This window comes from Scophthalmus maximus, chromosome 2, assembly GCF_022379125.1.
Source record: "Scophthalmus maximus strain ysfricsl-2021 chromosome 2, ASM2237912v1, whole genome shotgun sequence".
NCBI lineage: Eukaryota > Metazoa > Chordata > Actinopteri > Pleuronectiformes > Scophthalmidae > Scophthalmus > Scophthalmus maximus.
The window spans coordinates 3,525,836-3,536,864 of record NC_061516.1 but is presented as its reverse complement, the minus strand read 5'-3'; the positions used below and the strand labels follow the sequence as shown (position 1 = coordinate 3,536,864).

General features: G+C 40.5%; 1 protein-coding gene across 2 annotated transcripts in view; it reads right to left on the bottom strand.

The window, feature by feature from the left end:
- Nucleotides 1-742: 742 nt before the first annotated feature.
- zfyve16 (zinc finger, FYVE domain containing 16) overlaps nucleotides 743-11,029 on the bottom strand; it is a 33,220-nt gene continuing 22,933 nt past the window's right edge. For both annotated transcript variants that reach the window (XM_047337269.1, XM_047337268.1), the window contains 11 exons: nucleotides 8,019-8,141; nucleotides 7,739-7,894; nucleotides 7,412-7,636; nucleotides 6,722-6,804; nucleotides 5,379-5,483; nucleotides 4,868-5,018; nucleotides 4,630-4,710; nucleotides 4,327-4,489; nucleotides 4,027-4,132; nucleotides 1,599-1,775; nucleotides 743-1,500 (listed from right to left, as the gene is read on the bottom strand). In XM_047337269.1, the coding sequence (XP_047193225.1) occupies nucleotides 1,342-1,500; nucleotides 1,599-1,775; nucleotides 4,027-4,132; nucleotides 4,327-4,489; nucleotides 4,630-4,710; nucleotides 4,868-5,018; nucleotides 5,379-5,483; nucleotides 6,722-6,804; nucleotides 7,412-7,636; nucleotides 7,739-7,894; nucleotides 8,019-8,141 (1,529 nt within the window). In that variant the 3' untranslated portion in view covers nucleotides 743-1,341. The remainder of the gene's footprint in view (nucleotides 1,501-1,598; nucleotides 1,776-4,026; nucleotides 4,133-4,326; nucleotides 4,490-4,629; nucleotides 4,711-4,867; nucleotides 5,019-5,378; nucleotides 5,484-6,721; nucleotides 6,805-7,411; nucleotides 7,637-7,738; nucleotides 7,895-8,018; nucleotides 8,142-11,029) is intronic.

Here is an 11,029-nt window from a genome sequence, read left to right as displayed (position 1 = left end):
TCAATATCTTCTTTTTGTACTGGGTTCCCTTAATATGGCTGCTGACGCTGCTGTAACTATTACACTGATTGCGGGACTTAAAAACTCTCTTTTAGGTAAAACGTTTGTGAATACAAATCACCCACAGCGCTGACCATATTTTTGTGAAAGAGACAGGCCAACAAAGAGGGCTATAGCGAAACAACCCCCCCCCCCCCCCCCCCCCCCCCAAAAAAAAAAAACAGGATCATTCAGCAAAAAAGTTCAATCTGGACAAAACTGTTCTGCGTTGGTCACAGTATTGGTAGATTACTTTGTACTGTGAACGCTAAATTCCTACTGTTTGGGCAATCGTTTGGGGGTCAAATGACTGCTGCTGTGATAACTCTCCAGAGTGACTACAAAGAGCTGTGCGGAGATTCGGTATCTGAGCTGGATTGATTTCTTACTCAATCTGGACGTCGTGGGTCGTATTTCATGCCAAACCGGTCCCTGAAACAACACACCCACATCAACACAGCCTCTTGCTTTGTTTCACGCAGCACATGGCAATTTGTGGGCGTCATTTAAGCCAATGATCACATATCACAAAGGGGCACGTCCTCGTGATCAGGAGGGATTGATTGTGTTAAAAACAACAATTTACTGCAGGTTCGTGGAGAGTCTGGTGACTCGGACTTCAACACATCAGGGGAATAAGGATTCAGGATTAGAAAAGGAAGAAAATGCATAAGGCCCATTTTTTTTCCTGTGCAGTTTCATCATAAACCAGCATGTGAAATGACAACAGAGGAGCTTGGTGAACTTTTTTTTTTTTCTTTAAAGAACGGGGCCAGCTACGAATGGGAAGTGACTGTACAGAAGCACCTGATACTGTACTGCAGTCAGCAATGTTCTTCTCTTTAATATCATCATTTCATTCAATACACCCATAATAAAATATAATAAATGAGACATTTCGATAGTGTGTCTGGGGGAAACATTCACTGAGGTGCTCTGAGCTGACAGAGGCCAGCAGGAAGCCTGGAAGGCAGATCCGAGGAAAACGGTTTGAAAAGTTTGGTGTATTTGGTTTATATGGTGGTGGTTGTCGCATCCCTTGTTTAGTGTTTGGCTTCTTGTATTAAAGCAGCTTTGGTGAGCACGAAAACGCACAAACAACGGTTCCTTAGCCGATGGACAGTATTATATCAGTTTACATCCCCAACCTCAGAGCGGGAATGTTGTGCCAGCTGCTACATGTCCTCTGTGACTGGCTGCAAGTCGAAGTTAGCGGCTACTTTAGCATCTCCTGCCACAGTCAACAGCCTCTCCTCCTGTACTTGATACTTTGTATCACTTTGGGACACTGTCTGATTGTGCTTAGATGGCGTGTGAGATGTAGAAGATGAACTCCATATCCATGGCTGTCTGTGGTACACTAGCGCTACCTCCATGTATGACAGGAATCAGAGCGCTGTCCAGCTCATTCATGTAGCGCTGAGGGAGGAGCCTGCCTCCAGAGCCAGCCTGGTACTCCACCTGACAGAAAACACATACAGATATTCTCACCGCACTGGAATTTAACTGAACGGAAGACATTCTAAATGCTGCACTGGGACACAAAAATAGTTTAGTACCATGTCAGCCTGCGTGGAGATGCGAAGTGAGACGGAGTTGATGCCACTGGAGGTGAGAACAGCCAGGTGAGGAGTCAGAGCGCTGCAGGTGGCCAAAGCCATCTCCTTCTGAAAGACGCTGCACGACGACAGCACTGACGAAAGGCTACAGTCAGGACTCTTCAGCTGGTAGAAAACCTGGGGGGGGGGGCATTCAGGTAAGTTTACGCCCCCTGGGACTAGTTCTTCGTACTGTACGTGGATGACAGAGTCATCTAGATTAGAATGTCGGTGAATTGTTTTGGTTCTTCAAAGCAGGTTTAACTGTTTCCAGAGCAACACTGTCCTTGGGTGCAGCTTATTGATAGATTGCTGGATCATGACCATTACATATATAAAGGCCTCAGTTTTGTAGATTTATGATGAAAGTGTGTTGATATAATTATGAACAGAACATAGTGACATATGATGAGAACATAAGGCTGTTAATTAAATATGGGAATTTTTCACTTGAACACAAACTTATTCTACTTAAATTACTGCAGAAATCGCTTAATTCATTAAAAGCTGTTTTTGTCCACCCGTCACCCTGAGGTCCTCAGACCAAAACTTGATGGCTGTCCCTGTGCTAAGATTTAAGACTAAAAGTGGTCGTACCAGTCTATGGGCCGTACCTTTGCAGTTGGGGCACGTAGGCTCTGGGATGACCTGCATGAGGCGCTCAGACTTTATGTTCTCTTAAAGTGCATAAAAATACTCTGCTCTGATTAATATTTAGATTTAATATGATTTTCACATATGATTTTCACATATAGGTTAACAAAAAGTCTGGAACCACATCTAACACTCTCTCACACTTCCTCATTGACAAACTCTGGATCAGGCCTCCACCACCACTACTTGTGATTGGTTGACCAGTGAAAGAGCAGCACATCTCAAAATGGCTAAAAACATTTCAGCCAAACATCTCAAAGGGAGAGAGATATGTTCACACAGCGCAGAGCCAGAGTTTGTGTGAGTGTATATGATTGAAATTGCATGAGAGGGTTTATTATTGCATGTAAATATGGAATGGTTTACATGCAAATACATTAATTGAGCAAACAATAGATTTTTATTTTGCTAAAACAAAAATATAATTTTGTGCTTACATATAATATATTTTCCTGTGCTCTGTTTCTCAAGTTTCTCCCTCAGGAAAGAGGCACAAAAATAATGCCATACATTACTTGTTAACTTATGCAAACTCTTACTCGATGTACTGACAAGCTTGCTCTGCGCTGGTGATTTCTGGATTTCTCTTGGCCTTGCCTGCAAGGTGTCGAGATTGGTTTCTTAGGTTATGTGTTGTATGTGACCCTGTTTTTAAGACTGGTAATGGTTACCTGCAGTAAATGAAGCTGGTTGCTTTTTTTGTTCATGTCTTGTATCATATAAAAAAAAACACCATGCCATCATGGTAATAAGTTTAAGAACTTCATTTTCTTTGGGAGGGATCTATTAAAGGTCCAGTGTGGAGGATGTAAGAGGACCAATCTGCAGAAAAAGAACATTCATAATAATATTTCCATTTGTGTTTTAATAACCTGAATCTAAGAATGATTGTACTTTTTGTTTTGTTTCTGAGAATGAGCCCTATATATCTACGTCAGGAGCGGGTCGCCTTCCAAGGAGTCCACCATGTTGCATCGCCATGTTTCCACAGTAGCTCGGAATGGACGAACCAATCACTGGCTCTAGAGGACCTTTGACGTTATTATATTACCTGCAGGCCACCATAGGTTCTTGGACACACTTTGAGGGGCAGTTGGCTGTAATCTGCACCCTCGCCGCTAGATGTCACTAAATCCTAAACACTGAACCTTAAACAAATCACACATATTTTGCATCTGCACTTGATATTTAACATGTTCTGTATGTTGTGTATAAATCAATTTGTAACATTAGTGCTGATAGGGGCTTAATTAATACACTTACTTTATTTTTAGATTTCATTTTCATAGAGGGCTTTATGATTATCATATAAAAGTCTCTTACATGTCCATTGGAAGGAACCTTACCAGTCATGTGAGAGAGTGTGTATGACCCAATCCTGAAGCAGGGGGAACAATAATTTTGCCATGGGACAAAATGCATGAATGCTGTCAATGTTTTTAACCCTACTTGTTTTGCCTTAATTTCAAAGTAAGAGTGACTTCAGTATCATCATCCAGAAATAACAGATCAATCCTCAAATTTTGATTCAAAGAAACAAATTAGCTGGATGGGAATTAAAAGGATAATTTTCTAACCTCTCATGATGTTAGTGAATTAGTTAAGCCACATCTGAAGAACAGTGTCATGGACTGTTAGATAAACCTAAAGCTCAGCCTGGAAATGAGACCAATGCCTGGTATATGCAGTGCGGGAAGTAGGAGAGAACAATCATTTAATGAAAAGTGAAGTTCACCTCAGTGCATCTGATGGTGCGACCATCCAACTTGAATTCTGTGTCCTGCTGCGTCCTCACACTGCGGACGCCATCCAGAGGTCTCCCATCAACACCACTTTTTTTGCTGTAGAGGAACATTGTAAGAGTGCTGTTAATATGTACATTAAAGTACATTAAAGGCTTAAAAAATGCCCCCCCCTCTGTCGATTTGTAAACCCAGGAAAAACATCTGATATTACTATTGGAAACTCTACAGCACAAACAGCTACTCCCTGAATGAAGAGCAGGATTAGAGAAGTTGTGTGGCACTGCCATTACCCTGTGTTGACAGGTGAACTCCAGTCAACCCAGCGGACAGTGACGTTCTCTCGGAGCTCCCCACCATCATTCCTGCCGCAGGGTATGTGAAAATCTGTCTGCTCCCTCAGGGCAGAGCGCAGAGACTCCATGGTCTCTGGAGGGATTTGAACCATCAAACCATCTGACACACAAAGACAAAATCCACTTATTCTGGGCCAGCAACAGTCAAGTATTCTACAATATGAATTAGGCACGTTGCTATGTTCTAGCTTGATTCACAGATTTGATGTGATGAAATGAGACTCAACAAATCAACGTTACCTTCAACAATGCTGGACTTTGCGATGAAGCCTGAGGAGGCTTTCAGTGCTCCATTAAACACCACAAAACTGGCCCCAGTCACTGCAACAAAACACAAACCTCCACAGAATTAACATTCTTCATAATATACAGAGAGTCAAAAGACAAGTTAAATGTCTTTATTGAGCTTATTCATCCACAAACAGTAGACAGAGGAGTATTTCATTGAAAGCAGCATTTCATTACTGATGCCCTTCACCTGTGCGGGTCTTCCCGGGCATGCTGTTAGCCTGGGTCTGATAGTTCCCCTCCTCGTTCTGGATACACACCAGGTGAGAGTCGGCCTCCGAGCTGAAACTTGCTCCAATACTGATGACGTGCTCGTTAGATGCATTTACCACCTTCTGCATCTGTAAAACAGAAACCATATAATTCATAATGAACCTCTGTACTACACCGGTGTGTTTGCTGGTATTTCAAATTTGTTGTTTTCACGTAAAGCCGCATTAAACTTGAAAACCATCCCATGCTCACAGTTCTCCTGAATTTGAATAATTTATATATATAGTAAATTTTCTTTCAGACATTATTTAAATATGCTCTGCTTTATTAATTATATTCTGCAATAGCGTTGTTGCCTTCTTGTCAATGTCAGATGAAATGTCTGGCTATTAAATATGAAAACATTTGAGGGGTATTGATCTTCTCAGTGAAGAAGTGAAATTCTTTTCCGCAGAAGTTAGAATCATTCCTTTAAGGCTCCTTCATACCTCATTGAAGCTACTTTTGGGAATGTTGATGTAACTGTGGCCCATCTCCATGTGGATCCTCAGGCCCTCCACCACTGATAGGCTGTACTGGTAGTTCCTCAGGTCCTGGGGGCAAACAGTTTAGAGAAAATTAATCTTGTCTGTAAAGTAATTTATATTTCATGTTAGGTACCACAACGTGCAGCTGCTGTTATAACTAATAGAATTCAAGATTGATTCCTAAGGTAATCATAGGAATCCTTATGCTACTTATATCGGCTTTCATCCAAACCTCTAAACTGTCTGGGAAACAAATATTTTTTTATCTTTAGAAGAATCAACTGCATCAAATTCAGAATTTTTCATTAGAGGTGGCTTAAAAATATGTACTTATTTATAATTTTACACTTGCACAGTGAAAGTTATTTTCTATTTAACTTCACTAGTCTTCCATGTCATTTGGGAAGTTATGGGGAACCTGATTTAAAGGAAGGGAATAAAACAGTCTTAAAGAATGTGCTACCGGTGGGATTACTCCCACTCTGCTAATAGTCACGTTTCCATACAAATCTGTAGCAAATTCGAACAGAAATCACTAAAATGGCAAAATTAAAATGGACATTTACACAAATTCCAACTGTGTATATTAGGAGACAAGTGCATCAAGATAATCACAGGGTGGAGACAATTCTCAGGTGCCATAAAACCACTGCAGAAGAAGAGGACACAGGGAGATTATGTGAATTGGACTTATCCCTTTGTATAAAATCTATTCACACTCACATTCAAACTCACACCTAGAGTCAATTTGGAGTCTCCAATTATCCTAAACTTCTTGTCTTGGGACTGTTGGAGGAAGTCGAAGTACCCAGTGAAAAGCCACATACGGTAGACACGTGGAGAATGTGCAAACTCCACACACAAAGGCTGGTTCGAACCTAACACCATCCTGCTGTGATGCGACAAGTGCTAACAACTGTACCATGAGGGCTCCAGCTCCTCCATGACCCACAAAAGATAACTGGTATAGTCGATGGATAGATAGATGGATGGATGTTCCAGTCTTCTCTTGCTTAAGATAGATCTGATATTTTGGTCTCTTCAGTAAAAAGATTCAGAGCACATTTAAGTCACGTTTCATAAGATGAGTCTGTTTGGGTTACACTTGTCACATTTTGCTTTTATCGATAACATTTCCATCTCAGGCAACAGTAAAAATTTGTGATTTTTTTTTTTCTGGAGTCTTTTCAGAGTTATTGACATTTCCAGTTTTCTCTGCAAATTAAAAATTTGCATAAAACTGTTGAAGAAAATGCACCTATTACACTGTCAACAAGGGCATCTGGTGGTGTTATAGTACTTACAGCCAGTAAATTCATAATGGTGTGTCCTGTCTCTCGATACACAGAGTCCCGAAAACGAGCACTAGTCAATGTCGTGGGATACACTGAAAAAGAAAAGCTTTAGTAAATTATCACTACATAAAGGTATTAAATTACTAGTTAGCAACACTGTAATTAATCCTTATTATTTGCAACGTATAAACAGCATAAGAATGAAGTTTGTCGGTTTGTTTGTTTGTTTGTCAGCAGGATTACACAAAAACTACTAAAAGGATTTCCGCAAAATTTTGTGGAAGGATGGAACGGAAGAAATAATACAATTTTGATAACACCGTGAGGCATTGTTTTTTGTGTTTTTGGTTTTTTTTACATCTTCACTGATTTCCCGGGGAATAATTGATGGATCTTGAAGAAAAAAAATCTGGCATATTAAGGGGACTGATATCTGAGTGTGTGCAATTTGATGCAGCTCGATTGGATTGGTGGGGCTTGGCAGAGGTATGCGCTCTACTGAGTGCCATCTAGTTTGGTCTATAAAATTGCAGTAAATAATTTTTGCAGTAATAATTTCTCAAATCCAGACATTACATCTTTAATTTGCTTCTTTTATCCGACCAACAGAATATTTTCCGACTTAGAATATACAGAAATACACATGATTGGGTTTTTGTTGGTTCTTGTATGTGATGGGAAAGACAACATTTAACACACCACTGTATTTAGCTCCAAGCCGCAGGAGCAGCCTGAGTGGAAAGACTTTGGCCCAGGGCACCTCCAGTTTTTGGATGAGCAGGCCAAACAGGAAAGGCTGAGGGGGGAGAGTGAGGTCATCTAGAGGCTGACAGGTGTGAGAGAAGAAGAGGATCCCAGCGTGATCCTTACTGCCCAGGAAACTGCTTGTGAATGTGATGTTGTCAAGTTCCTCCACAAACCTTCCTGTAACAGAGAATACTGAACCTGTAGTCCTTTTTTTTTCATGAGTAAAACATTCTGTTATTAAAAGCTAAATAAATGGCCCATATAGAGCTCTTTGACTACCTTTCTGGGCATCTTGGTAAATAGTGAGATACAGTGTGAAGAGGTCTTTTGGAAGAGTTTTTTCCTCTGGCAAACACTCCAACAAAAACACCAACTCTTTCTGTCCCAGAGCCTGCAGACCATTAGAACCAAAACACCAGCACTGACGACTGGAGTCTGACAGATGAAGCAAAAACAGAGTTAACGGCGTTTTTTTTGTTGTTTTTTTTACATACGTACGTCCAAAATACGACGTACGTATGTGCAACACCAACATTTTATATATATATATTCTACTCACATGTTACCAATTTGACGTTGATAAGCATGTTGGCGTTCAGGACAAATGTCAGAGGTCGGGGTCCTCCTTCCTCTAATAAGTGTAGAATCTGGCATGGGGCAGGACTTTCCTCAACCAAAACATCTGAAATAAAAACAGCAGACAGGGGCCATGTTACTAGGATATGATTTAAATTAGAATATGTCATCACATTACTGTTTTTATCAAACCGTTAAGGAGATGGCATGACCAAATTCTCTTTTTAAGACCTTTTTAATAGCACAAAGAATCCAATTCTAAAAACTAGTCCATGCATTTGGCACTTCTAGACTAGACTACTGTAATTCGTTACTGCTAGGATGCCCCAATAAGTCTGTGAAAAGCCGCCAGTTAATCCAAAATGCCGCAGCACAAATTCTGACAGGAACTAGAAAAAGAGATCATATTTCTCCAGTGTTAGAATCTCTGCATTGGCTTCCTGTAAAATTCAGAATAGAGTTCAAAATCCTGAACCTAACCTACAAAGCCCTTAATAATCAATCTCCATCATATCTTACAGAGCTCATAGTTTCATATCATCCCACTTCGCTCTGTAAATGCAGGACTACTTGTGGTTCCCAGAGTCTGTAAAAGTAGAATGGGAGGCAGAGCCTTCAGCCACCAGGCTCCTCTCCTCTGGAACCAGCTCTCAGTTTATGTCAGGGAGGCAGATACCCTCGCTACATTTAAAGTTAAACTTAAAACCTTCCTCTTTGATAAAGCTTATAGTTAGAGCTGCTCAGGTGTTTAATAAACCATTTCTTTTTTCAGCTGCTATAGGCCTAGACTGCTGGGGGAACTTATAGCATGAGCATCTCTCTCCCTCTCCAACTCTCTCCTTCTCCCTCTCTCTCTTTATATCTCTCTCCTTCTCCCTCTTTTTCTCTCTCTCCCCATGTATTTACATTACACGTCACTAACTCTGTTTTCTCTCTCTCCTAGTAGATCTCTGACCCCAGAGCTGCAGGATCCAAACCCATCAATCAATTTTATTATTATTATTACTAATATTATTATTAATAACATCATTGCATTTATAAGTGTCAGTTTTCCCTTATATAAGTTATATATAATATAATAATATATATATATATAATATATCAGTCTGGTGCAGATTAAAGCAACTGTTATACAAATCCCCCCCCCGATATGTTTACATTACATGTCACTAACCCTGTTGGTGTTTTCTATCTCTCCTAGTGTATCTCTGAACCCAGAGCTGCAGGAGCCAAACCTGTCATTATTATTATTATTATTATTACTATTATTATCATCATCACTAATAATAACAACACCTTAATTGTATTTTTTAATTATAAGTATCAGTCTGGTAGAGATTAAAGCGGCAGTTGTACAACTGTCCTCTCTCTCTCTCTCTTCTCTCCTACTGTCTCTCCTCCCACCCTCTTTCTGCCCACCTCTCCTCTCTTCCCCATTTCTCTCCTCACCCCAACCGGTCGAGACAGACGACCGCCCACAACTGAGTCCGGTTCTGTCAGAGATTTCTTCCTCTTAAAAGGGAGTTTTTTCTCTCCACCGTCGCCAAGTGCTTTGCTCATTGTGGGATCTGTTGGATTTTCCCTGTAATATTGTAATATTGACCTCACTATGTAAAGTGCCTTGAGACAATGTATGTTGTGATGTGGCGCTATACAAATAAAATTGAATTGAATAACTTTTTTCAACGTAAGGATGGGAAAATAAGGCCTACAATCATTTATTTAGTAGAAACATCTATTGAAATTTATAGCACACTTTTTGTGAGTACTTCCCTGCCATATATAACAATATATTCTAGTGATATAATCAATAATTCAACTTGACTTTTGGACACCTGGCAGATAATGGAGTGATGTATTAACAAATTAATAATCAAATGAATTAAATTTCTTAATGGTATGTGTTTGCAGTATATATGGCCCTGGTATGCAAGTGGGCGCAGTACCACTGGGGAAAGCGTTTGTGATTCTCCTACCTACTTTGAGGCCCAACAGTACAGAAGCATTAAATGACATTAAGTTGTGACTCATTTAATTCACTCATTTGCTCATAGGCTGCATCTGATTTTTTTTCTGTATGTTTACAGATTGCACAGTTCAAAGTTGAAGATATAAGATGGAGACTGATCTCAGATGTTTCCTCAGCCAAATGCTTGTGATCAGATCAGTCAGGACGGATGTTAATACTACGAGAAAGTTAAACATACCCAGGATATCTTTTCACTATCTAGGCTGACCAAGCCTAACATTATCCGTGCTGATAATCTGTACTATGAAGCTACTGGGCTTTCCCTTCAAACTTCGAGCATGTTCATGTGGAAGAGGCAGAGACGTCAATTACTAGCGACATCGTCAGAACCGTGTATAAGCACAGAAATTTCATTACGTTTTTTTATTTAGTATTTTAGCTTTTTTGTCTGATGATGAACAAAAAGATTTGTATATGTGAATATACATCGATCAGCCATAACATTATGACATGTATCAGGAATAACATTGATTATCTGGTGTTGCTGCGTGCACACCGGACGCGACGCAGACGCAACTTGACGCAAATTTCGCTTCATTGAGTCGGGCGACGCGAATGGCAAGCATAGGAATGGCACAGCGCGAAGGAGCAAGATCTGCTCGAGTTGAAATATTTGAACTCGGGCGATATATTCGCTTGAAGTGTTGACGAGATGAGCCAATGAGTGTTGAGATCCTCCCTCCGTCACTGTCGTCAGAGGGCCTCTCATTGTATCAGGCATGGAGGATCACTACAGTCGTTGTGTGTGTGCAGCCCGACTGGGTTGCTGTTTGCATCGTGACTGAGTGAAGGAGAGGGTTCGGCAGAAAGTGAACGAGGAAGTTGGACGCTAGGTTTAGCTCAAGTTAGCACAACCGCTTTGTGTAGCTTTGCCATGGGCACTCAGGGTCTGCCTTTTTTTTCCTACAACAGTTCATGTTGACCTGCATGTATGTGTTTGTCTTTGTTCGCGTGTGTTTGTTCAG